Source organism: Oculina patagonica, chromosome 2 (genome assembly GCF_052425735.1).
Source record: "Oculina patagonica isolate OP01 chromosome 2, crgOcupat, whole genome shotgun sequence".
NCBI classification, from domain to species: domain Eukaryota; kingdom Metazoa; phylum Cnidaria; class Anthozoa; order Scleractinia; family Oculinidae; genus Oculina; species Oculina patagonica.
Window position 1 is genome coordinate 31,377,742 of NC_135759.1, and position 27,642 is coordinate 31,405,383.

At 37.5% G+C, this 27,642-nt stretch overlaps 4 protein-coding genes across 6 annotated transcripts; all 4 read right to left on the reverse strand.

Moving 5' to 3' along the window:
* Positions 1-793: 793 nt before the first annotated feature.
* Positions 794-2,535, reverse strand: LOC144641980 (neuropeptide FF receptor 2-like). Its single transcript, XM_078500987.1, has one exon. It carries the CDS (start codon positions 2,344-2,346, stop codon positions 1,192-1,194), a length of 1,155 nt encoding a protein of 384 aa, XP_078357113.1. The 5' UTR covers positions 2,347-2,535; the 3' UTR covers positions 794-1,191.
* Positions 2,536-5,944: 3,409 nt separating this feature from the next.
* LOC144644122 (trypsin-like) lies at positions 5,945-10,128 on the reverse strand. The gene is made up of 4 exons (XM_078503542.1): positions 10,007-10,128; positions 7,835-8,024; positions 6,778-7,042; positions 5,945-6,307 (listed from the first exon to the last, which is right to left on the reverse strand). Exons 1-4 carry the CDS (start codon positions 10,059-10,061, stop codon positions 6,035-6,037), a joined length of 783 nt encoding a protein of 260 aa, XP_078359668.1. The 5' UTR covers positions 10,062-10,128; the 3' UTR covers positions 5,945-6,034.
* A 1,964-nt stretch (positions 10,129-12,092) lies between these two features.
* On the reverse strand, positions 12,093-17,774 carry LOC144644123 (phospholipase A2 A2-actitoxin-Cgg2a-like). 2 transcript variants are annotated; one of them, XM_078503543.1, is made up of 5 exons: positions 17,572-17,774; positions 17,083-17,122; positions 15,912-16,062; positions 14,662-14,774; positions 12,093-12,331 (listed from the first exon to the last, which is right to left on the reverse strand). In XM_078503543.1, the coding sequence occupies exons 1-5, from the start codon at positions 17,641-17,643 to the stop codon at positions 12,186-12,188; spliced, it is 522 nt and encodes a 173-aa protein (XP_078359669.1). In that variant the 5' UTR covers positions 17,644-17,774; the 3' UTR covers positions 12,093-12,185. The 2 variants fall into 2 exon arrangements, with proteins under 2 accessions (XP_078359669.1, XP_078359670.1); XM_078503544.1 differs by having other exon boundaries at positions 15,912-16,059; positions 17,572-17,773.
* Positions 17,775-18,546: 772 nt separating this feature from the next.
* Positions 18,547-26,265, reverse strand: LOC144644124 (phospholipase A2 A2-actitoxin-Cgg2a-like). 2 transcript variants are annotated; one of them, XM_078503546.1, is made up of 6 exons: positions 26,147-26,265; positions 25,550-25,589; positions 23,741-23,888; positions 22,025-22,137; positions 20,848-21,095; positions 18,547-18,588 (listed from the first exon to the last, which is right to left on the reverse strand). In XM_078503546.1, exons 1-5 carry the CDS (start codon positions 26,216-26,218, stop codon positions 20,971-20,973), a joined length of 498 nt encoding a protein of 165 aa, XP_078359672.1. In that variant the 5' UTR covers positions 26,219-26,265; the 3' UTR covers positions 18,547-18,588; positions 20,848-20,970. The 2 variants fall into 2 exon arrangements, with proteins under 2 accessions (XP_078359672.1, XP_078359671.1); XM_078503545.1 differs by having other exon boundaries at positions 23,741-23,891.
* Between the last annotated feature and the right edge of the window lie 1,377 nt (positions 26,266-27,642).

The following is a 27,642-nucleotide window of genomic DNA, read 5'->3' on the forward strand; positions in this document are numbered from 1 at the left end:
AATGGTTATTTCCTCTTTTCTTTTCACTTGTATATATATTTTTTACTTTACTTTACTCTACTATGCCCTCTTTCTTTATTTTCTTTCTTGAGGTATAGGGCCCAGCTCCGGCACGCACAGTGCAGGTGGCGTACGAGCGGACGGACGGACGGACCGACGGACAACCACGTGACAACCAAACATTTTTCAGCTCATTGGTTCTTAGGTATAGGATCCGCTTGCACGCGCCTTCGGAAAGGAGGGAGCTCCGTTATTACCTTGATTTCTCTTTACAGACTGCATTGTTAGTGTTATAATATAAAACGGGTTTTAGAGGTTTAGAATTGATTTTTATATACACAGAAACGACATTGTATTATTTGTATACACAGAGGGGTTTTGTAAATGGCCAATGTGAAAGTCATTACCTTGGCCAACCAAAACAAACGGAAGTAATGCGCTGAACCAATCAGAACGTGAAGCAAACGTACGTAGCAGGTGCAAAGCGTAAGATAACCGCGTCATTAAAGTCCAGTCTTCTATAGCTTTACTTCTTATTACTTGAACAAATGTCATACTTGCTTTAATTGTTTAGTCATTATTTCGGCGGTTAATTGACAACCCCCTTTGATCTTCACGTTTACTCTTCTTGCCTTTTTTCTTGTTGTCCTTGATGTCTACGCTTTTCCTGTGGATTCTTTTAAAAGCCTCGAAAAGTCTGGCGAAATGACAATAAAAGTCGTCGAACTAGACTGTCGTAGACGTGCGAAAAAGTCAAAACAGACGTCTTTATTTTTCCAAAGGAATTTTGGGTTTATTATTTTTATCGAAAATCTGCCATTATTTGCAGATTAAGAATAATGGCTTTATCAAAGTCCAGCAATGTATTTCGATAATGGAATAGCGTTAATCACTGGATGACGTGTCGGCAAACTTAAAGGAGCTACGTCTCGTAGAATGCCAGTTTTTCAAGTTTGTTGTTCGTAATGTCTCTTAATCTTCGTCAGTCGAAACCATCTTTGGTTATTTTCGTGTTTTTATTACTCCTTTGTTGTTTTTCTATGTTAAAAAACTATTATTTTGAGGTTTCCTTAAATTTATAAGTAATCAGAAAAAATGGCTTAAAATATCGTGACACTGCTCCTTTAAGCCAATCCAGTAGTTTGTTATTTCACCCGCAGACAAGCAGGCGCTAATGCCATTCGCCCCCCACTATACAACTTCCTCTCCCTCCTCCACCTGCCATTTCTGTTGCACTCGTTTTATGAAGCTTGGACGAGACATAATGTCGGACATTTCTCGAACTCGCAAGTAAAATTTCGGTGCTTTTGAAGACAAGCGGGAGATGATTGAAGATTCATGGCGTCCGTGTTCCTTGTTTGAGCCATTGCAGCAGTTTCTGATTCGTATTTTTCCAAAAATAAATGGGTTTATAGCACTGTTTATGTACACCATGATATTGCAGAAGACTACAACTTCATTAAAGTACTTGAAATTTTTTCCTTGACCAAAGTCGTGCCAGAGCCATAAAACGTGGTTTGGCAGAAGACAGATGGCGAAAACTACAACTGCAGTGACAAACACTTTCACAACCTTAATATTTTGCTCAGCACGCTTTTTAACATGTTTGCATAAACTGTGGTTACGTCCACTGAATAGATGCTGCAGTCTTTTCAATTCACAGGACAGCTTTTGCATAACGCTTACATAGTTCGCCGTTATGACTAGCAAAGGGATGAAGTAAAGCAACAAAAACACACTCATGGTGAAGCTTTTGACGAAAATTTCCCGCGGCCATTTTTCCCGGCACTGGTCTCCTTCAAGATGCAGTATGCTAGCGTACGGCGCGACGGCAGCCATAGAGACCAACCAAGTTGCTGATATCATCACGAAAGCTGTCTTTACTTGGATTCTTGGCTTTAAAGGTGTAACAATAGCTCTGTGTCTTTCAACGCTTAGACACAACAGAGTTAGAACTGAGGTGCCCATCAGCATTGTTTGGATTGGGTACACAACATGACACATGGAAGGGCCAAGCAGGAATTTCCCGGTCAAGAGTTCCGTTAAATCCAAGGGAATACTAAATATGCTTGCACCAAGGTCTGTAAGCGCCAAATTGAGGATGAAAAATTCGTTTGGCTTTCGCCTTTTTTGTAGATATATTGCTAAACAGACCAGAAGATTTCCTAGCGAGCCTACAATGATGACCGTTACATACAGACTAAGTTGTATCACCTGCGTAATCCCGGTTCCAATATTTTTTGCGCTTACTGAATCATTCGTTGTGTTGGAACCCATAGCAGAAGATGTTTTATCAACCGACTTAGACAGAACGTTCGAATGGACTGATATAAGCTTTAAGTTCATTAAGGCTGACTTTCATTAACCTCTTTTGCATCTCACGAAGAAAGAGCCAATTCATTATACGAAATAGCCAAAACACAAACGTATTTCCTATAGTTTTCTAATTTGCGAGTATAAACTCCCCCCCAGCCGACAAAAATGTTTTTGTTATCTCAAACATTTATTTTTAAACATTTCTTATTCTAATGTAAATAAATCACTTAATGTAAGATTCTAAAAGGAACAAACACCAATAGAAAACGTACAAACACAAGTCATCACCAAAAAAGAACATGTTTTTAAAACCTTTTTAGTGAGACAATCCATTATTATGTAGGTTTTACTGTTTTTATTGCCATGCCGGCAATTTTGTTATCGAATAATGGGAAATACTTTTCATATGTCAGAACATATACTTTGTTTGGCTTTTTGCAAATTAACGTACACTATTACGCAGTTTCCCGGTTAAAATGGGCATATTGACATTCATTAATCATGAAAGTTATGGAGTCACGAAGCGATTTCTGATTAATATACGCCTCTTTTTGTATTTCTTTTACCATAAACCTGAAAGAAATTTGCAGTGGGAAATCATTAAATTTCTTCTGAAGTGAAAAAAATTCTAAGATTTAGTTTTGCTAAGCTTTGTTCCTTTCTTGACTCAAGCCGTGTAGGTTTGTGATTCGCCGTCGAAGCAATACTTCCTACATGCACATTAGTCATTTTAGCGTCGCAACCCTCTTTGACTGTCAAGCTGATTGTGTTTTGATTAACTGCGGTAGAGGATGGATTTCTAAATAAAAATATAACGCGTTCTTTTCTTGATCAGCATTAATTTTCTCACAGGTCAGGATAAAATAAACCAAGGTTTTGTTATCCCTCTGGACAATGATTAATTTAATAATTTTCTTAGCAAGTAATATAACAAAAATATTCAAAATATTCAAAAACATACTCGATTGATTTTGAAAACGGAAGAATAAAAAAAGAACTTTCAGTTGTGTAAAAACAAAAGTGGTTCAAATTTTGACGACGATTTGATGACGTCACGAGTGGTAGGAAATCATCACGCGCGAGCGGCATGCAGGTGCAACCTTGCCAAACAGAGTCCTTGGTATCGGCCGGTCTCAAAATCAAAATCACATTTTTATCGTCGCTGAACGTCTTCAACGGAAAACCCACACTAAATCGTCCAATTTCAAATTTGAATCGGTTGACCAATATTGGATTCAAAGGCGAAGCAGGAATGAAAATAAATTTTGTTTGAAGTGGTAAAATTAAAATATTCAAATTGCCCGTGCGTCTATCTTCTGATAAAGTACAGAGGACAAGTCAAAACAAGTTACCTTGGTTTGACGTCATCTGTACATTATCAGGAGACAGACACACGGACAAATGGAGTCTGTCTTGTTAAAAATGCAAGCACAAAATAAATACGCGGCCAACGTCAAACAACTCCCTTTTCAAGTTATAATGTACGGTGCGTGCGTCATGAGTTTGGGGGTGTGCAATTTTTCTGTCATTTTAGGACATGCAGGAAACGCATTCGAGCCTCCCTGTGCGACCACCTTCCGAAAGCGACGCTTTACCAAAATAGCAAAATGTTTCAAGTCTAATAATATACATCAACAAATTTCTCGAATCTGATTGGCTTAGAGAAATGCAGTTTTTAGGAAATTTGATGCAGAAATGACGAAATTCAGTGCAGAAATGAGGAAATCCAGTGCAGAAAAAAGAAAAAAACGCGGCATCTTGATTGGTTAATAAACAAAGGCAGCCACAGAGGGCCAATCAAACGCTACCACGCGATTTGAATGGCGCGAAGTTTGGATCTGCTTCGAGATGCGAGTGAAAAAAATGGCTGGCGTTTTGAGCACAGTAGAGGACAAGAAAACAGCTCTAAATACCATAGCACTGAAAAGCACTGGTTTTTGGTTCTCGTTTTGGAATTACTGGTTACCTAAGAAGGAAATTGCCGACGAAATCGAAACTACAAGCCGACTAAGCTTCACGATTTGCTTGAGCCGAATTCAAAAACAACAAACACATTTACGAAGATTATGGACCAGAAAGCCTCAAAGTTATGCTCACAAAGCTGGAAAGACACTGTACTTAGAGAACAGAACTTATGGGCTTTCTAGTGTACGAGACAGATATTTTTTTTTGTCCAAGGAAGTGTTAAAATGAAAAGCGAAACAGCTTCACTTGGCTGGCCGTCTAGTTGAAAGCGCTCGACAAGTAGAAGCAGAAGGAAATCTCTGGATGAGGTAAAACCCAGAATCTTTTATTCAGACAATTCGTTTGACTGTTTAGCCAGATTTTTCGACTAAAAAACCTTTAAAACATTGAGGAACCTGTACGTTGTTTGGGCTTTGACCTTGTTTTGAATGAACGCGTGATGATGATATTTGCCGAGTTTGAATAAATTGTTTTTGTACGAGATTTTCGCATGTTATTTTCTCGCAATTTTTTCATGAATATTATTAATAAGTAATCACATGATTTTTCTCGTGCAATGTGGGATAAATAAGCACTCGTAAATTTTTCAAAGACTTCAAATTGCACTCGCCCTACGAGCTTGTGCAATTTTGTTAGCCTTTGAAAAATTTACTTGTGCTTATTTATCCCAAATTGCACTTGAAATCATGTGATTACCTATACAAATCACTGTATATTGGAGCCTCTTGTAAGCGACCACATCTAGTAGGCGTCCATGACCACTCTTATGCCTGAGGGCTTGAAAATTTCTGTGTTGACCTTCGGTAAGGTACCATTTCACATGACCCGACCTCACTATTTCTCATGTTTGAAGTTCACAAGTGTCTATTGGTTCATAGCGACACAGTGAGTGTCCCCGTGGGAAATTGATATACACCTGATTGAAGAAACGTTGACCCGTGAAAAGATAAAACAATGCGACCCAAATGTTTACTGGGATATCGGAAAAAGTAATCGTCTTCTGTGACAGAATGAACATTATCATACAACAGGTTGCGTAAATCATGCTCTTAAAGCTCTCAAAGAAAATATTGCCTTGATTATAAATAAAATGAATATTACTAAGCTTATCAATGTTGTCTACCCATGATCCCACTCGGTCTTATCGTTCATGGTTTGAGCTTTTCACAGCTCACGTTTCTTCAATCAGGTATAAACGCATTAGGGACACTCTAGAAGTACGAGAAGCACGAGGCCCGTGTTCTAATAAATGCCTGATCGATCCTGAGTATTTACTATAACTCAACAATACACTTGGGTGTGATAAGTATTTCCTTAATAAACAATGTGCAGTTTCTGAATTTCCGAAATCAGCCGAACTGAAAACGACGCAAAATTGCATAAAGACATCTGTTGGCATGTCGATTGACAAATATTTTAGACACATTTTAACCTAAGACAGCCGGTTCATTTTAAGGAAATTAACTATGAAATAGTGCTCGAATATTACCGAATATGAACGGTCTTCAGTCCTCGTATTCCTCGATCGATCTAGATCTTGTCTTTTCTATCAAAATCAAAATTCCTCCCCTCTCGCTTCTCTACCTTTTCATTGCCCCAAATTCTTTCCTTTTCTCGCTGAGTTAAAAAGGAACTGAGATTTAAATAAATACAAACAACTGTACACTTGTCATATGCCACTGAGCAATTTTATTCAGTGATTGTTTACATGGTTTCCTGTGTGATGCATACAGCTCCTACAGCTGGGCTGTCTTTACAATCCCGTTACTTGCTCAATCCAGCCCCTTAGATAACGGACATTGGCATACACTCCCAACTTGTTCGCCCAGGCACATCCATCACCCCAGCTGACGACCCCTTCCAGGTACCATCTGCCATTCCAGCTTTTACACACGTACGGTCCTCCACTGTCACCCTGGCAGGCGTCTTTGCCTCCAGCAATCAGTCCTCCACACAGCATACTCTCGTGGGTCCTTCCTGGATAGGTTCTCCGGCATTTACTGTACGGTACAATAGGTACGCTTACCTGGAAAAACACCGTAACACAAAATAATTAACCCCTTTTAAGGTGTCAACCGAGTGAAAAGGTCATCCATATTGATAATTGCGAGGAAAACACTGGAGTTGTATGCCAAAGCTGCAAAACCTTTTAAAACCAATTTTAAATAGGCTCTTGTCGAAGAAGGAAATCGCCCTCATGTGTTATGAAGGCGTTGTTTCTGCCGTTAACAAGCGAATTTAAATGTAAAATTAATACATTATCTTTATATGCAGATTAAGAAGCTGGGAGTGTATTAGCGAAATTTTCTGAACCGATTAGAAAAAACCTCCAGAACACTTTTAGAAACCGTCGGTTTTTAACAGTTGTCAGGAAAAAGGTAAAATGTCGCGTGCAGTCTATACTTTAACGACAGCTTTAAACCGCGTCAGTGACAATTGATTTGAGATAATTTTTTTTTAAAAAATTGTGTCTAATATAAAAAGATTGTACTGTACCTGCATGAGGTAGTCTGGTGAAACACCAAGATGCTCAAGGCGACCCCATCCGGTAACAGTGCATTCTCTTCCCTGTTGATCACCTTTATTTGGTAAACACACTGGTTGAACCACTCCGTTTAGTTGGGCTGGTCGGTGCAATTCCAGCAAAGCAATGTCATGAGCATACGACACAGGGTTGTGGTAGCTATGGTGGCGGACAATTCGGCGTACATTGAAGTCCTGTACCCTGTTATTCACCCTGGTCCTGTGGTGTGCTCCGAGCCTAAATAACGACACAAAGCCCCATTTATAGTACACGCCGCCAAAATAGTAAGATGCCGCTTTTCACCCTTGCCTTGCCGATTTTGTTAGAACATGGGTAACGTTCGGACGTGTACCCAAAACCAAATAATCGGCAATGCAAGGGAAACCAATACAGAAGCAACACAAGACACAGTTCACACGACACAATAGCGAAGCGTGCGAGGTCTAAAAATAGAATGTAAATGAATATAACCGCCACAAGGTTCAAAAAACATCAGCGTGCTTTGAGAGAAATAGAAGAAATATAGGCAAAGTTTTCGTTTTGTAAAAGTGTTTTAGGAATACAGGCTGCTTTAGAAAATGTTTTATGAAAATCGTCCGACATTTTGGTTTGTTTGTCTGAGTCTTGTCTGAGTCGTGACGTCACTCGCGCGCTTCGCTATTCATCGTTGCCTTCGGTCTCCAAAACTGAAATAGCCTTGCTAAAACCCTTGCTAGGCAGTGTTTCATCCTTGCCTAGACACTAGACGTTCTTTAACGTAGCGTAAATGGGATTAAATTAACACTTAAAACTCTTTGTTTACTTGTGTGTATAATGAGCTTTCTCAATTTTTGAAGAAAATCTTTTATTGTTCAACTATAGTGCAACCCTTATTATAAATCGGGTCATGGGAGACCTTTTCGCCATTTCGCTATTCAGTTCATCATTTAACCTTCGACAAATTTGCATTGTTGTAGTTATGGAGTATCTTAAAAGGCTAAAGTTTGTAATTATTCCTTTAGGCAACAACTTAAAAATGTGACGTTTTACCTTACTGAAAAATCTCCTTCTCTTAATTTCTCCACGCAATGAGCTGCTGTCACAACCCATGTGGGGCTCAGTATTGAGCCACCACAAAATGGTCCACGACGGTTCATGAGCATGGCTTGCCATGGCCATGAATTAGGTGCAGCTTGAAATCCACCAACGATTCGAGATCGCGGACGAACACCACACCCATCTTGGAAAGAAAATACGAATTATCGTCGATACTATTTGAAATACAGTCAACCCTTCTTAAACGGACACCTGTATAAGACGGACACCTGCGTAAGACGGACACCTAGTGATGGTCCGTGCCGTTTTCAGTCATTTTGCGTAAAAAATCTTCCTATAAGACGGATTCCTCTCTATAACACTTTGAAACCGTCAACGGACACTTCAAAACTTTGAAGTCATCGGCTCAAGGATATCATACTTACTCACCAAAAACAAAAAGGTCGTTTTCTCCTTACAGTGTAACAGTTTTTAAAAGCTCTTATTTTTTGGCTTCAACAAGCGAATGCACGCGGTCTCTTTTTTATATTTTACTCTTGTTCAAGTTTGCGAAGTGTACAATTAAGTTTTAAGACTAGAAGCCGTGAAGGTTTGCTTGAGCAAGGGAATACAGTTTAGAATCAGTAAACTATTGTTTTTAATGAGCAATTGCAAGTTGGTCAATTTTCAAATATTGGTTTTGTCCCAGTTTGCAGATTTTGCCTAAGTACGCAACTATAAACAGACTTTAAACAGCCCTATATTTGCTGCTCATAGACACGTAGAACAAACGCCAGCTTCATTATCTTAGAATTACTGGTGTCACATTACCTCGAATCTTAAAGGAGATAGGTCACGGACAACACATTTAAAAAAAAATATGGCAAAATTGGTCTTAATCTTTATCAGTCGGAACCATTCTTGGTTATTTTTTCCTTTTTTATTACTCCTTTGTTGTTTTTCTTTATTAAAAAACTATAATTTTGAGGTTTCCTTCAATCTGAAAGAAATCAGAAAAATGACCTAATCTACCGTGACATTGCTCCTTAGGCGGACACTTTTCTTACATGGACAGTTGGGGCTGGTCCCTAAGGTGTCCGTCTTAAAGAGAGTTGACTGTATTTATTTTTTAACTAAACGTGACAGTATTTGTAGCCCTAAAGCGCTGTTGAGGGCACGCCACACACGAAAGTGTTCATTCCTAAAGCGATAAGACACCTAGTTAGTTAAGCTTTATTAGCCAAAAGAAAGCTGGATGTAACTCAAAAAATAGCGAGGATAATGAGTCTGGTGCCGCTGAAGTCATTCTACATGAACCTCAAAACTATCAACCAAATTACTGCTTACTCTCAGATGTAGTGTTTCAATTGTACTGACATATATATACTAACACACATGCTAAAATGATTCATGTCAGTGCTTAAGTAAACTGTGTAAAAGTTCGTTCTGACTCATGATCAAATTCTTTATTTTATGGGCCACTTTATGGAGACCTTTCGCGTTTTTTAATCAAGCTGTAGTAAGCATAAGGAAAATTCAACTCTGCACAAGGCAGTTTCTAGAAAAGGCCATAACCTTAGTCTCTTAAAATCATTTATTATATAGAATAACAGTGCTTTAGCGAGTGGTAGCAAATACGAGCTAAAAATGGTATCCACACATTTGTGGATATCACATGGTATCCACACATAGTGTTGAGTCTCAATTTTTGACCAATCATCTCGCTATTTGCCACGTTTCCTAGCTCAATCCAAGCCAAAGTTTATCGATATTTAGTCAAAACAGTCTTCGGATCTTCCTCGGCAATCTTCGGTTAGCTTCGGAAATCTTAGGACATTTTTCGGGAAATGTTCGGAAACATTCCTACGACCTTCAAACAACATTTTGAAAATCTTCGATAAATCTTCGGAAAATCCTCGAAAAGCTCTTCGGAAAGTCATCGCCAAAAACATTGTAATTAGTTGGTCTATATAATAAACAGAATATTACATGGTTCCTTGGAGATATGAAATTTATCTTCTCGTGTTCAAAACCGAATATCTCACTCGTTCGCTGCGCTCACTCGTGAGATATAGATTTGAACACTCGAAGATAAATTTCATAATCTCCACGTCAACTATGTAATATCCTCTATTTCTCATATGTTTTAAAAGAGTTCGTCATTTTTACAACAAGCGACTTGCTTACCTATGGATGAGAAAACTCCAAGGACTACAATTAACGCAAGAAATGCCATCTTCATACGCCTTGGACGCCTAGCTTGTGAAGAGTGATGAAGCTTTGAAGGTGTTGCACAGTTTATATTGGAGTCCGTTGCAAAATCCATAATCCTGCAGACATACATCTGCGCAGATGTAATCAACATAGCCTCGACTAAGAACAAACAAATCAGTATTTGAAATGCAACTTTTGGCAAACGGGATAAAAGAAATAAGAGATCTATGACGGACAAATGTGAATGCAAATGACAGTTAATAAAACCGCCGATTAAATATTGATCATGACTATTAAAACTACGCTTTTTGTGTAAACTAAGAATGAGCAGTAGGAATAGCGATTCCTTGTCAAGTAAACGGCACCCATTTAGAGCACATTTACCGAAATGAATGACAGAATTTATTAACGACCTGGTTTGTGACGTTTACTCTGGACGCCCGAAATTAGACTTGAAAAATATGGCTAAATTAGTGCATCATCGAATAAATTCTTCGGACTATTAACGTTTTTCCTGTCCTATTTTTGTTTCGTTCCTTTTTCAGGTTTTCTTTTTGCATTTTTCATGTAATAATGCGCATCTTATTAGGTTCCAATAAAGATTACACCTCTGGATGACTTTTTCAAGTACACAAATAGTTTGTCTGCTCACCTGGTGGTATTAATCACACAGTTTTTGTTAAGGGAAAATTTAATGGTAGTAGGGTTTCTTCTGGACTGACGATCCTAAAGCATCCTTACCTGTAACATATCTCCTTTGTGACTAGGTTTCACATAAGGCCTCTGAAGCCCTCTAAGCCGCCCAAACCATTAACCCCTACCTACTCCACCCAATTTTCGTCCAAAATAGAGATTAACCTGAAGTTGACAACAAAATGTTCTCAGTTCAGTTTCGTTTTGTTTCTACACCTGTGCAGCTGTAAAGCTGAATTAAATCTCCCATTTTTCGAGGGACATTGAATTTAATTGAGAAGGTGACGTCTTTTGCCAGCAGAAAAGTTTCTAAAATTGGTTTCCTACTCGCTGATGATAAATTTAAACAAATTTTTAGAAGGGATTCTGAAAACGTTAGTCGCTTTTTTCAAAGAAAGGTCACCATTTTTCAAGAACAGGTTGATTTTGTCTCTGATGTTCGGAAAAGCCTTAAGGGCGGGGAATAGGATATTTCAACATATCCTTTTCTTTTCTATTGGCAGACACGGGAATTTTAGAAGCATACCTTTTCGCTATACTTAGTTTGGGTAAAACCGGATAAATTTGTAATTTCAAATTCAGTGCAACTGGAACCAATTTTACATAGCCCTTTTGTACTTCCAGTTGAGAGTAAAATATAAAGCAACAAAATAATGAGAAAATTTAAAAGAGAGCTTTTCTTTGAATACATCATATTCTATCAGAGAGAAACCCTCTTTAAACGTATTTATATATGCTTTTGAAACATATATATTTACAGCAGTTTGTGGGTCTGTAAGCCCTTTCAAATCTGTATATTTTCCCAAGCAATGTGCAATGAAAATACACTAAGGGTATTTCCTTGTTCTTCACAAAAGCATCTAGACTATACTCCTGTGTTGCGTTCTGAAGACAGATTAACTCTCGATTCGATTCATCACAAAGTGCATACTTTTCTAATGGATAATTTGGAAGGGGAGGGTGAATTTTACGGTGAAAGGACGGTACAAGTACAAAACGTTTGAAGTTAAACGGGGATGTGAAAATATCTATCAAGCGGTTTAACCAGATCTTTCATTCCTATTTTTCATTAAATATCAGATGAATTAATTAATTACCTTTAGACACGGTGGGGATTAAATCTATACGTTTGAGGGGCCGTGCATTCCCGATCGAACTGGAATTTGGAAGCGTTGTTTTTTGTGGAGGGAGGAAAACATGAGAACCTGGGGAAAACCGTCGGAGCAAGGACGAGAACCAACAACAAACTCAACCCACAAATGACGCCGAGTCCGGGAATCGAACCCGGGCACATTTTGGTGGGAAGCGAGCGCTCTCAGCACTGCGCCATCCCTGCAATCCCAATGAACACTTTTTAACATATGTGTGGGTAAAACTTTATTTTATGTTCCAAGCGACATTTATCTTGTTATTTTTCTAAACAAGCTGCTTTTGACATTATTATTACTGTCCCCATTTTCTAGCAAGTTGATTGATCGTAGTCTTTGTATCGATTTTTGAAATTGGAGTCGTACTTCTTGTAGCATCGTGTCGCCGCGGCATCGCATTCACACAGCGCCTTCTGACAAGGAGTGTTTCCCAGGAACCACCATGATGCTTCATCAACTGTTAGACAAAAACATAAATGTAACAAACAACCAAGTCAAATGAATGAGCCATTTTGCTTTAGTTTTTTTAGTTTTTATCCAAAACTAATTAGTGTAAATGATACCTTATTCTTACTTATTTTCGCGAGAACTAATTTTCGTGATTTCAAAATAGTCGCCAAATTTAATACGCGCGAAAAAACATTGCGCGAAAATTAATACAAACTTATAATTTATATCAAAACAGTAAAAAATTAAAATGTTTGGAACTGCAATGATTTATCCTTGAAAATACATTTCCGTCTTGTTTTCGATTAGCACCCTTCTTCTGATAACTGTTTTCTTCAGCTTGTAAATCGGCTAAAACCTTTTTAGTACAGTCACCAAAGTTTCCCTTTTGCCGAGATTCCTTGTAATTACATTGAACAAGACCTTTGTATATGTCTAGTAGCTTCACTACTGAGCCACAAAACACAGACAAAATCGCGAAATTTAATACACTTTTGCTCTAACTTTTCTTGCAATCGCGAAAATTAATACTCGCGAAAGTCGGCTCGCGAAATTAAGTACGCTCGAAAATTAGTAAGAATAAGGTAATATGCCATTTCCTAGCTTATGTTTAAGTGCTGTTATACTCCGAAAGTATGCCGTACTGTACTTATAAAACTAAACGTTGTAAGCAAGTGTTTTCTGCTGCTCTTACTGTTGCTCACATAATGATCGTTAAGTTCAATAAAACACGTATATTTATTTGTTCATGAGTACAGTAGAACCCCGGTAACTCGAACTCGGATAACCAGCGAACAACCCCGCTAACTCGAACAAACTACCATTTCCCTTGATTTGATCTCATTTTTCAGTCATTTTTACTCGGTAACTCGAACTCGGATAACTCGAAAACCCCGCTAACCGAACGAAATTTCGTTTTCCGATCAAAATTTGGGTCAAATTACCCCGATAACTCAATTCGGTTCTTGCAACTCGCCACTTATGCCTATTGATTAGTGCAACGACCAGATCACGTTTTGACAGCCTCTCGTATCATAAGAATTTATGATCGTGTTAGAGTTTCTGAAGAAATAAGTTTAATTTGCACTGTACTGTATACTGAAGTGCTGAAAAATCAGTAAACTATCAATTATTAACTTGGCAAATTAAAAATTCAATCGACCCCGAAAACTCCGCGAAACCCCGCTAACTCGAACTGTTTTTCGTTTCCCTTAAGAGTTTGAGTTACCGGGGTTTCTGGTTCTACTGTATTTACATAAAAATGCTTTTATAGTTATTGGGCGCTTTACTAAAATTGTCAAATTTTCAAAATTTCAAATGACAATCAACTCTAGGGATGTGACACAATGCTTGTGCAATTTGATATAAAGCACGTGTATTTATACGAGGGTGAATTTCTTCAATATAATATATATATTTTTTGCTTTACTGAAATTTCCAAAATTTCAGAGTCACCCTAACACAGCATGTCAGTATTGGCAAAACGTTTTAATATCTGCAGTGTAGGCACTCATCTCAAAATCCCCATCTTACATTGCGTATTGACATACTTAATTAGAAGCTTTAAATTATAGACCGTTTTAGTTTGGGCATATAATGTTAACTTTCGGGGTTTATTGACTTGAACGCTCCAGAAAATCATGAAATCTAAAATCGCAGCATTTTATTTCTTCACAAAAATGGGGATTATTTTCTCAACTTAAGGAATTTTGTTCCGTTAATTTTGGGTTAAATTAAGAGGAGGGAAATGCGTGCCTCGTCTTGATTATTGCTTGCTACGGCCCTTAACCCTTTGACACCCAGATTTTCCCAAAAAAAACGCTTTTCTAGCCGCTAAACTGAAGTTTTGGTACTATGGTCTTGAATTTACCTCATCACTTCAGCAACATTTTGATAAAGATTCTGTGTAAAAACTGAACCGTTCCAAATTTTTTTTTGCCCCTTTTGCTTTCTTTTTTTCCTGCCTTCTTATTCTCCTTACTTTCTACTCTTCGTGTTCTTTCTTTTGGCCAAAGGAGTTTTGACGTTATCATTGGAAAACACTGAAAAGGGGACCTTGACCAATTACAGGTGTACTGGCCTGTTTAAGCAACGATTTTGCACCAAAAATGGATTGTGCTTTTCTTTGATTAGCTCTGTCAGAATGCAACCGATGTTCAAAATGAACAGTCCTGTAGAAAGGTCGATCCAAGCCCTGTCAGATTCTTATCACGAAATTCCACTGACGTGCTTATTGATGACGTCACAAGTGAATCAATGACTGCATCTCCAAATAGCGCCTGAATGCGCGTTAGGGGTGAAAGGGTTAAACAGAACAAGGCATAGACTTGTACGACTTACCGCAACCTGTACAGCCGTCTCTCCAGTAGGTAATAAAATACAATGGTGTATCGGAATCGACGTCACAAGTGTCTTGGATGTCAGTATAACACTTGTCATGGATTTGACAACACCTACAAAAAGGAAAGGGGGAAAAATGGCGGGGAATCATTCATTTAATGAGAACTCGCTTTAGACTTAGACTCTAGGTATCATACCACAACAAGATAATAATGTTATTTATCCAGGGAGCTCACATCACCAAAAGTATTATTAAGTGAGGCCCTGCAAAATAATAGTTCAAATTCAAAATTAAGAGATTGAAAAATAGTTTAAGAATTTAAAAAGTTACAAGATAAAAAATTTATAGTATTAAAGTTCACAATAAAAGGCGCAGGATAAAAAATTTAGCTAAAAACTTCTTTCTTAAAAAATAAAATTGCTTTATCTCTTTCGTTTTTTATTCCAATCTGCAAGTCCTTGGTATAAAAGGCGTTGCTTGCCATAATTAATCAAACTTAAGCATTGTGCTTAAAATCTGATCGTGTTTAAATAAAGGATGTGATGATGATGATGATGATGAGTGATGATGATGATGATGATGATGATGATGATGATGATGATGAAACTAAACTTCCTAAGCATTGATAAGTTTGTCACTGAGCTGGCCCGATGGGGTAGATGGTCCTGGAGGGTCAAGTGACGCTGTACAAGCTAAAAATTATGATATTTCTTGAAAGAACTCTTCAAAGGAATCTGGTTTTGCGAGATATAGCAAAAACACATTTTCTTTTAAGGACTCGTCTTAACAACAATAACAGACCCATACAGTGACAGTACGTTAAGATTACGCGATTGTCTTGCATGGTTGTCTTGGATTTATTGAAACTGATTTGATATCCCTGGTGGACTCGAGCAGAAAGAGGCGGAAATACTAGTAGAAAATTTGAACTAAATCCTTAAAGGAGACCAATCTAAGCGTGGCTCAAGCTTGCTTTTTAAGACTTCTTCCATACCGTAACTTTGCTATTGTGTTATTTTTAAAAGCCGGGCGATTTTATGGTATCACAGAAATGCAATATGTTGGATTTTGGTTGTGGTATCAGCATCACCATGCGAACTGTTCGCATTAATTACACCCAAAAACAAGTCAGCAAGAGAACGGATATCAGTAACGAAACTTTGCGATAAATATAGACAGTCAAAGATCTAGCAGCCCACCCTGTCATGTAGAGATACCCTAACCGTTAAAATGTAGACACTTTAGTTACCTATCAATCTCGTCCACAGGGTCTCCTTTTCCTCCTACTCCACACCAGCAGCCATAGCCATTGTAGTCAAGTGGATTTCTTCCAACTTTACACCAGATCATTGCACCAAACTGGACTGAATTTCTTTTTGTCCGCGTCAGTACTCTACCTGCTTATTAATGTTATGTTAAGGTGTAAAAAATTGTGTCAAACATAAACAGTAGATAGTTTCCTGCAGTGCGTTTCTAAAAAAAAGTGGGAATCTAGCAGCTGTAGCTATTATAATCTCTTGACGATTTTTTTTTGTTAACTTCACACCAGACGATCTGTTTGACAAGTCACTTTTTTATTGATATACTTAGTCTAGCACATTGAATTTAGCTGGTCCGTTACAGATGCACACAAAGTTGAATGAACAAAACATTCTGAACATTTAGTGACAATATATTTAAACGGTTAAAAAGTACTGCGATTTTGACCTCTTTAGTACATCGATAACTGAATATAACTAAGCCAATCAAAAGTAATTTCTTTTCAGAATAAATTACGGAAAACTTGCCAAAGCTAGATACAGATGAAATTTTTATAATGTCGCGAGCGTGGGACAAAAAGAACAAATCTGAGTCCCCAACAGGAATCTACTTTATCATTCATCACCGAGCTTCAAATTAACCATTTTTATTATTTATTCGCCTAAGCTTCTATTTACATTTTCAAACTACTAGCTGCAAACATTAATTAATGTTGAAGAACTTTGATCCAAAATTTGGAACCCATTCAGGGAATATAATTTTTTTTTATCGAGTTCATTGTTTCCGAAACCAGTCGGTCGCTTTAGGACCAACGGTCATCGCCATTTAAGAGCCTGAATCTCACAACAGATAAAAATGAGTATTTTGTCGTTTTTATTCATTTTTGAATTCAAGCTAGTGAGAGTCTAGTGAGGAGAATTCAAAATAAATCTTGGACTACAGTTTTATGAAAAGTTGTCAATGCTTCAAACCGACGACGCAAAACAGTGCGAGAAGTGGCTATCTAGTGTGAAGAAACACCTGTAAAGTCACAATGTGGTAATGGTCCTTTCAACAGAGAAAAACAGCTTTAATACAGTTGTGAACCCTATGCAAATTTAGACAGTTAATACATTACTTTATATAGTTTCAGTTATAGTATTCAGCTAAATTCCGCATACCTTGTTCATCATCAGTTGTGTCTATGGCGCCCACAGGGTCCTAATGTTCATTGCATTGTAGTGGTTTTTCAAAAAAAAAAAAAAAAGGAAAAGGCAACATTCAGTTAACTTCCTTTTGCCGTTATCATATACGGTGGAAACCGGAGAAGGCCAAACGTAATGCTAGGCCATTTAGTGTTGCTTCAGATTTTTTTCTCGAAATCTCAGCGTAAATAAATATCATTCTTTTATTCGTTTCCAAATGGGGACGGTTAAAACAACTATGATATTTAGATGCTATACTTGCTATAAGTTTTTGCTACATTAAATTGCGTAAAATCTTGCTAGACTTACGAAGTTACGAAGTTACGAAGTTATAGATTCACTGGACGAAAACGACAGTATGGTGTCGTCAAATGCTATAATCTTGTTTAGAGATTAATATTGTTTTATAAATTCTATTTTAAATTCTATAATTATAATGATAATTCTAGTTTCACATTACAGTACCTTCTCTACCGAAGGAAAAGAATCCCCACCCTTGATTAGTGCCAAGGCAATTAAGATAAACGTCACGCGCATTTTCAAGGATGATACAAGAAGTTAGAGCAATCCTGCGAATGTATTCTTTTACAACTAGTGTATATTTCAAGGGAGGTTTTAGTTTGAACAACTTTGTCAACAAGAGATTAATATTGTTTTCAAAATCCCTTAAGTCAAATGTTAATAAAATATTGTATGAATTCGAATTAAAATTGCATTTTCAATATATCTGTTTTCCTTGACTATGAGCAGAAAATATTCATCAATTGATCTTCCTGGAGCTTTCTCCAAACAGCTTTCTACCAGACGGAAATATAACGACGAATGAACTTTGATTTGCCTCACAGTTTTTAAAAGTGGCATTAAAAAAATTGATTTCATTCACGCAGGATTTGCTCTAATGTATACGTATATCCTCTTTAGGAAGAATAATATATTGTTGACGCAGCTGCTTAGAGCAACGGAACCTGATTTGCCACACGCTTTAAACTTGTCTGCTCAATTTTTATTATACTTTAGATATTCCAAAAGGCAATTTTCGATCCTTTCTAACTGTTGAAAGCATAATAAGCAAAATTACGGAGAGTAAAACGGTTATTATTCTTGGTTTTATCATATGAACAATTCGAGGCCGCGATAAAAATGGGGGTAACCAAACTCGTTTTTGAGTTATGAGCAATTAAAGCTAAAACTAAGGGTGTTTTAACAAGTTTAACAAGTTACGCTGTCGCCATGGTAACTAATGATGTCAAGGAAATAACTACAACTTGTTTACCAATAGTTGGGCATTTGTTTGATGCAATTTTGTAGCAGCAACTGATAAAGATTTGTAGTACTGACCCATCATAGTACATGAGCTGAAAAGTGCTAAAAACTGTTGCCAGCCTCCTTAAACGAAAATTTAAGGATGTCACAACGGTTTAATTTAAGGTTTAATAATAATGGCTGAGTTGCGCTGTGTCATTTCCTCTACAACGATAAAGACTCTCAACAAGCAGCTATTTCAAAAAGAAATAGTGTTTCGTTTCCAGATTGCGGAAGGGTAAGAATAGTGTAATGTTTAAGGAGAGATGGGTTTGTGGTTTACTTTAATTTGGAGAAGGTCCTAGTGTATGTTGAATTTGCCGAATTTATGCACGAGTGAAGAATAAAAAGGACTTCATATTCAGTAGTAACTTAAATTCCCATTTAACACCTACTGTCCATTTTATGTAAAGGAGATATAAACTACGTCCTGCTGCAGTTTGGCTTTCAAGAGTTCAAGTAACACAGTAACACTTTTTTGCTTAAAAATGGCACCTGATAGCATAACTTTGAATGTTACATGAATGGAAAAATAACTTACAGAAAATATTTAAATATATTCCTATCGATGTGGGGAAACATCAAACCACAAGAGTAAAATGCAAGATCAGAGTAATGCAATTAATTTAAATGGTTTATTTTTGAAAACAAACAATCCTAAAATAAATCAGTTCCATAAATAAAGTGTTTTGTGACTACTGATCTCTGATAAAATGCAAAACAACACTTTAATCGTAGATGAAATTATTACCTTTTGACGAAAAGCTTGAGGTATATACTTTTCTGAGTTGATCAGATGCTCAAATCAAATCAATGCCAAATTCAAGACAAACCAAAACCCTGGTCGACAAGAACAGAGATAAGCACACTGTTTCGAAGCCATTTCTTCAAAATCAAATGCCTGTTCAGTGTCACTTTACAAAGACACGTAAACAACCAGGGAAAATTAATGTAAAAAGCTACCATACACAGATTTTTAACCGGGATTTTTAATTAAGCAAAATTCAAGTTTAAAGAAAGTTTTATGCTATATGTTATATATAGTCATACCAGGATTGTATTTTGCTCGATCCGCGCTGCAGGCTCTCCCGGCAAATATAAAATTATCTCCACAGAATAAGACACAGCCAAGTTGCTTCTGTTGTCAGTGTAACAGCCTTGCATTGGTAACACTGATAATAACGATTTGCATTTTTGGCGATACTGTGGAGTTTCGATCAGACCGCGATGGCTTTGAATAATCCAAATAATGTTTATATCGTGAATTTAACCTCAGAAATCTGCTCCAACAGTTGCAACCAGTGTACCGTAGTTAATGTTGAGCGTTACATCAACTAAGGAGACGAATTTAGTTCGACACGGCAGTTGCACACCTTGCTATACGATACTGTCCATACAAAATTTAAACTTTGAACAGAACTTGACTGTCTTCTTTTTCGTTCTCAACTTTCCGTGCAGACTCGAATGTTTTTGCGACGCACGTGACACTGATCGATCACGCAATTCCGGGTACATCCACGCGAGAACCCACGCAATTTTGCGTGTATTCGCGCTGTTTGTGACGTCGAAGATGCCGTGAATTTTCCTGTACAAATAAAATAGGGCCATCTCCCACATTTATACATTCCTCTGTTACATGAAGTGAAATTAACTTTGTAACTCACCTGCAAATATGTACCTTTCTTTGTAGCGCACTTAAGCTCTACCGTGCGAGCAAACACGAGATACGCCAAGTCATCCCGTTTTTCTTTGCGCTTGCACACACTGGTTGGAGGAAATTTACTTCCGTTTCAGGATAATATTAAACGCTACGAGAGCTTTCTCTAGTTTTCTTACAATACATCGCTTTAATCAAACTTAAAACAATTGCAGTCGTTAGATATTTCTGTTTGCAACGAATCTCAATATTTTTGGTCATGCTGAGGAATATATTTCCGATATTTGAAGAACATGTTTTTACGAAATTAATTGCCATCGGTCAAATGTATTTACTTTGTGGCTACGACCGTTCTTGTGATTGGATAGCAGCTCCCCGTGCGAGCAAACACGACAAGTCAATGAGTCATCCCGTTTTTGTTTGCGCTTGGAAACACTGATTGGTGGAAATTTACTTCCGTTTCAGAAAATCGCTAGAATGTTTACTTAACAATTAAACGCTACGAGAGCTTTCTCTAGTTTTCTTACAATACATCGCTTTAATCAAACTTAAAACCATTGCAGTCGTCAGATATTTCTGTTTGCAACGAATCTCAATATTTTTTGATCATGCTGAGGAATATCTTTCCGCTATTTGAAAAACATGTTTTTACGAAATTAATTGCCTTCGGTCAAACGTATTTACTTTGTGGTTGCGAGCGTTCTTCTGATTGGATAGTAGCCCCCACTGTGTAAATAGTTCACATCGAAGCCAAAATAATACCGTATCGTTTCTGAGGAAACGAAACAAAAAGCTACTGTGGGTAAAATTTTATTTTATGTTCCAGGCGACATTTGCCTTATTACTTTTCTGAACAACCTTCATCAGTACATGTGATTTGACATTATTACTACTGTTGCCACTTTCTAGCAAGCTGATTGATCGTAATTTTTGTGTCGATTTTTGAATTTCGAGTCGTACTCTTTGAAGCATCGTGCTGCCGCACCATCGCATTCACACAGCGTCTTCTGGCAACGAGAGTTCTTCCCAGCTGTAGAATATAAACATCAATAATAAGTGGGCTTCCTTCCGAGACGAAGGGAATATACATGTAATGAACAAAACCATATTTAGCGTTTGTGGATTGATTGATTGATTGATTGATTGATTGATTGATTGATTGATTAATTGATTGATTGATTGATTGATTGATTAATTGATTGATTGATTGATTTTATGGCTTATTTATTTATTTTTATTTATTTATTTGTTGTTTGTTTATTTTTTTTTACTCCTTTAACGTCTAGGTCAGGTAAGAAAGAATTTACTTACAATAACAACATGTAGATAAACGAACTTAACAACAATTAGACTAAGCAACTGATAATAAACCGATAAAAATAATAAATTAATTTATTACAAACACTTGCAATCATACATCTACATGAATTTATGCATTCACGCATAACATACGCACACGAACACAACACAGAGACAGACAGACAGACAGACAGACAGAGAGCTAGGCTGGCTGGCAGGAGCAGGCAGACAGACAGACAGACAGACAGACAGAGCACAAACAATCACACATACCAACTTAGAACAAAACCGACGAAAGGATATTAAACAAAACGATCTTATTTGATCAAAGCTCATTATAGCTGACCAACTACTGTTGACCAACTTAACACGAGACTTACAGCCAATTGCATCACCCTAAAACTGGCTATTCAGTTTCAAATGTGAGTCACTAGCAACAGCACGATCTCACTATACGAACTAAACAGCCATTTATCCAACCATCTAGGGAAGTGCGTATTTACCAGAGAAAGAAGCAAAAAACATACATGGTGCTTTGCTCCTCATAAATGCCACGTTCTCCTTTTTTTCAATCGTTAGCTTTATTATAAAGCCATAATGAATTAACGAAAATAACCTAGTAGTCAGTGTAAATGTTCATCCTTCCTAAATATGACTTACCACAACCCGTGCAGCCCTTTCTAAAGTAGACAGTTGTGTACTTTGCTTCTTCGAATGGGCAAATCTTGTTTTTAGTTATGTCACTATAACACTGGTCATGAACATAACAACATCTACGAAGAAACAGAAGAACATCAAGTGTTATCTCAGAAACGACTGTAATACAAAGGATGTACTTTATATTATTCAAGGTGGTTTTCCTTTACTTTGTGTCAGAACTATGATAAACATCTCTAAAAAGCGTTTTTTTTATTCCATTCTAATTACGCGAAGGGTACGCAACCAGTGATTTCAAAATGTATATAAACGTTTAACATATCATGCTTTAATTACTGATCGATGGAGTCCACAGCTCTCCTAATCCGCAGTAGCAAATTATAGTCAATGAATTCCCAAACTTTGTTTCTTTTCTTGATTCAGTATTACGGCAGCATTGTGATTTGACGTTAATCCTGTTATCTTTTTAACTTTTACGGTATAAACAACAAAACCGCCAGCTGTTTGGATACATAACAAATTAAAAATACTTTTGGAAATATAAACGAGAGATTTCCTTCTCAAACTCATTAATAATTCATGACGTTATAAGCCAACCAGAGCGCCCCATTCGGGTCAGGTGGATGAGTTGGAAACTCAATGAAACACCAGTTGAAAATCACTAGTGTTTCATCACGTTTTCATCACTAGTGTTTCATCACGTTTTCATCACTAGTGAAAAAATTGTTCTTAATCTGCATATTCATATATTACTCAAACACAGCTTTACATGAATCATTAATTTTTAATAAACAATGACCAGGAAAAACATTTCAAATTACAAACTGACAAGCCTAAGTCATTTGAAATTAAAGTTTACAGTACATTTCTTAAAGTCGCCAAAACAGACTGGCATAGTATCCATATCCACATTCTGAGAAACTTAAGCGGCGTAAGCGGCGTAAGCGGCTGAACTTAACGGCTTAACGGCTTAGCGGCTTAACGTAAGCGGCTGAACTTTGTGCAATTCATACTCTTTAAAAACTCCACCAACCTCGAGTATTGGAACATTGACACTTCGCACTCGTTGCCAATCCTCAAAAATCCCTATTGCCCACTTATTTTTATATCTGGTAGACTTCGGTACTGCTCTCTCTACGCAAAGTTCTTCTTCCTCGATTGTTTTCGGGGAGCGAAACCTTCCTTCGGCCATGGCAAAAACAATATGTAAATCCCTTCAAGTTCACAACGCTTTTAGAATACAAATTTGGTGCAACGCGAAACTATTGGATAATTAAAAACAAAAGCTCACAAATACAATGAATGCCGACTGAATACAACAAATCACACATACAAGGCATTTTAAAGAAAAATGGGAAAAAATACGACACTGCATAATTTTGTATTGTTTCTTTAGAGAAGTCATTTCAAAAACTCGTGCATCGTGTTTCATCACGATTTCCAAACACTCGAAAACAGATGAAAGCACTCGGCCGAAGCGGCCTCGTGCTTTCATCTGTTTTCTCGTGTTTGGAAATCGTGATGAAACACTCGCACTCGTTTTTGAAATAGTACTTCTTTACACCCCCAACCGGGACTCCTAGTCCAACGAGTCAGTCAAACCAAGGATGTAACTTCCTGAAATTTGCCGTGAATACAAGCAGTGATTAATCTGACAGTCCAACCGATTCCAACCTATTCCATATCTTCTTGATACTGTACGTTTTAAAATATATTTACCGATCAATCTCGTCCACAGGGTCTCCTTTTCCTCCTAATCCACACCAGCAGCCATAGCCATTGTAGTCAAGTGGATTTCTTCCAACTTTACACCAGATCATGGCACCAAACTGGGCTGCATTTCTTTTTGTCCGCGTCACAAACTTGCCTGCTGGTCAATATTTTAAAAGTTAGAGTAAGAAAAGTGTCTATTTAACAATTATTCACCGAAGTGGAGGTGAATAGTACTTTTCTAATCACCTTCGAGGTAACCAATCAGCGAGCGCGAAAGGCACTATTCACTTGTGTGGTATATGTACTAAATAACTGATAGCTAATGTTTCACAGTACGTATTTACAATAAGAGCTTGGTAATATCGTTACCAAAATCTGAAAAAGTGCGCACCTGCACTTGTGGGCCTACTGTTTCATAGACTATAGCATTTTAGTAGACACTCATCGAATCTAATTGGTTTTTCCATTGCTTTCTATTTGAACAATAGAATATTTCTGTCGAGGAACTGTCAGCTGATAGTTGCCTGGCGGAAATTTAATGTTCTTTAAACAAATATCTTTAAAGAAAAAATAAAATGGTATATTATACGCTCACGTGGAAAATGTGGGATTGAGTTTTCCACTCGAGTCACGTTCGTCGAAGGGACAGCGTGAGATGTTGCTGCCGATTCCTCGTTTCTTTGGCAGTTTGGTGCCACAGGCGAATTGTATACATTTTGTTTTACATTAACGGGTGTTGATTGCCCTTCAACGTCGACATTCACGCTTGTTTCGTGGTGCATTTTTCCATTCTGGCGCCGTTGACGTTGACGTTGTAAGCCCCGCGACCGGCATCAAAACAATAACAGAGGCGCGCAAGGTATTATGTTTGATAGGGAACCTTTAAAGAACATCACAATTCCAAGAGGCAACTATCAGACCGATAGTTCCGAGAACTATCGGTTATCGTTTTTATTGTTCACTACTAACTTTTCTTCTACGCGCCCATTCAAAAACGAGCAACTTGAACTATTTTTTACTTTTTAGGATAAAATACTTAATTGAAAGCCGAAATGTAACAAACAATTCAGTGAATTTGGTGGTTTTTTTGTCTGTAATTCCGCTTGTTTACAAAAAATTCACGGCCGAGTACTATCGCGTCACATGATCAATTTAAACCAATCAGAATCGGAGAAAATTTAGTGGTGAACTATAATCGCTGATAGAACAATCCGGCGCGCGAGCGTTGCTCTTGAAGGGGAAATTATTCTTGATTTTTGGCCTAAAACCAAGTAATATTTTAGTGTTCAAACAATTAGACTACAACCCCGAGCTTTCTACGAGCGATAGTCAACTCGGCTGCATCTCGATGACTATTTCCACATCGAAAACGCATGGTCTGATTGCTTTCTGACTTTACACCGGACCTTCCAGCTAAGAAACCCATCCGTTCAACACTTTGAATAAATATTTTATTTCTGCTTTTCACGAACCATTAGATTCCTACTAGATAGACGCTTGTTCAGTAACAGATACACATAAGACGTAACATCTTTGGAAAGCGCATCAGTGATGATTTAAATGCGCCTATAGCTAAGCAAAGCATTGTGTGGAGTGACGTGTGCGAATCACGTCACAATGCATCTGTAAACAAGAGCAAGAGCCTATGGAAACTATTGCTGTCTTATTTTCTCACGGAATAAAAATTGCCAACAGCAGAAAATAGCTCTAATAAGGCCGTTCTCCAAAACAATGCAATTAATATAGATATTCATGTTATTTAATTACGTTTTCAGCGGCTCTAAATCAAGTATTCAGTCATAAATTGCAACATACCTGTTTCATCACCGATGGTGTCTTTCGCGCTAACGGGATCCTAATGTTCATTGCATGCAGGTTTTTTAAAACAAAGAGACAAATTGAACATACAGTTAACTGCATTTTAAAGTTATCGTATACAGTTGAACCTGACAACGCCAAAGGAATTAATTCTACTGATCATTCATTTTTGCTGCGGACATTGTCTTAAAATTTGAAGGTGAATTTTAAAATATTCCCTTACTCGTTTCTAAATGCAGGGACGGATAAAACACTGAAGATATTAAAATGCTATACTTAAAGACATTACGTTATTTTCTTTTTTTGCGAGTCTTGCGAAATGATAGATGCAAATCAGGGACAAAAAAGTAGTGTGTTGTCGTCAAATGCTATAATCTTTACCTTTGGGTGTTATAACTAAATTTTAATTTTTTTACCTTATTAAAAACTGAGATGCAATTATTAATATGCCAAAGACCAGGGCACGGTATTACCTATTCTAGCTCTAGGCTTCCTTAATTTTGGTTCACAGTGTAAACAATGAGAGTGTCTCGATGAGTAACTCTGTTCTTATCCTTACCCTCGTTGAGTTATATCTAAAATAAAACACGGTACCTTTTCTACTGAAGGAAAGGAATATCCGCCTTTGATTAGTGTCAAGGCAATAAAGATCAACATCGCATGCATTTTCACGGATTGTGAATCTATGCTTAAACAACAAGTGTGTCTTTCATTTCAAGAAAATGATTTTGTTTAAACAACTTTGTCAATAAGCGATAATTATTCCTCTATACAACCCGAAAGTCAACTGTCGGACATATTCAAATTGAGGTTGTATTTCAGTGTATATTATTTTCTTGATGATTAGCAGATAATCTTCATTGAAATTTTTGGCGATCTCCAAACGGCTTCCTACAAAAGGCAAAATAACAGCGAGTGTACGTTAAGTGGCCTCAAAGTTCTTAAAACTGGCATTTTTCAAAGTGAATTTAAAAATTCACACAGAATTGGTTTTAATACATATTCACTACAGGTAATAAGATCTTGTTGACGCAGCTGTTTAGTGCGACAGGAACGGCCTTGGAGCCTTACTCACCACGCTTAACTTTTTCTCAATGTAGAAAATGCTTCTGAAACGACCAGCTTCTCAAATGGAGCATAATTATACATAAAAATGCGAAGAGTGGGACGTTTATATTTCCATATTTTAACTGACTCGATAATCGGTTTTTGTTATCCCACGTAGCCAAACTCCAACCAGAAGAAAGTGCAGGGGCGGACGGCTTGTGTCCTAAAACCAGGCTGCTCCAGGCGGATGGGGCTTGGAGAAGGAAGAACTCTGATCCTAAATCCGGGTGGATGGGTACTCGTTAGCCCAGGAAGGCGCAACCATCTCGGGAATGGGAAACTCTGAGAGGAAAACCAGCCGGTCCTCCAGGCTCGAAGGAGTGGGGGGGTTGGGACGAGCGGCCAATGTGAAGCTTCGCGCGGGCCCCCTACTCGCCTGAAAACTTATTATTATTTTTTTATTGGCTTTCAGTCCCTCGATCTAAATACTACTTCTTACTAATTCCTGTTCATTTCACGTAAACTTAGTTCTGTGAATTTGGTCGTTCATCGACACATCAGTATCTTCCGGTCTATGATTTTTTCCTATTTTTGTTACCTGCTTTCTAAATATACCATAACTAGGCCACCCCTCGAAATAAGCCCTTCCAAGCAGACCCCCTATCTAAGACGCCAGCTCCTTTCGAAAATAGCTCTCCCCCCGAATAATAAGGCCTTGGAGTTAACTTCTTCCGATTATACGCCTTATTTGGAGAGCTCGTTTATTGTATTTACGATAAACTCAGTGGTGCTCATTTAACGACTACAAATTTTGTGTTTCATCGTTATGTTTAGAAAGTTCTACCATAACATGTTTCACACGCGACATCTCTTTCAAATATTAACCAAAAAATTTTGAAACGTGAACTTCTTTCAGATAATAAGCCGTCCCCCCTCCCCCAGAAGAAAATACACCCTGCAGCCAAAAGCCTATGTAACAAATGTAAGTTGTCGGAATTTCACTGTAGATATTAGCTGGTGAAATGCTGCACGTTTCAATTCAG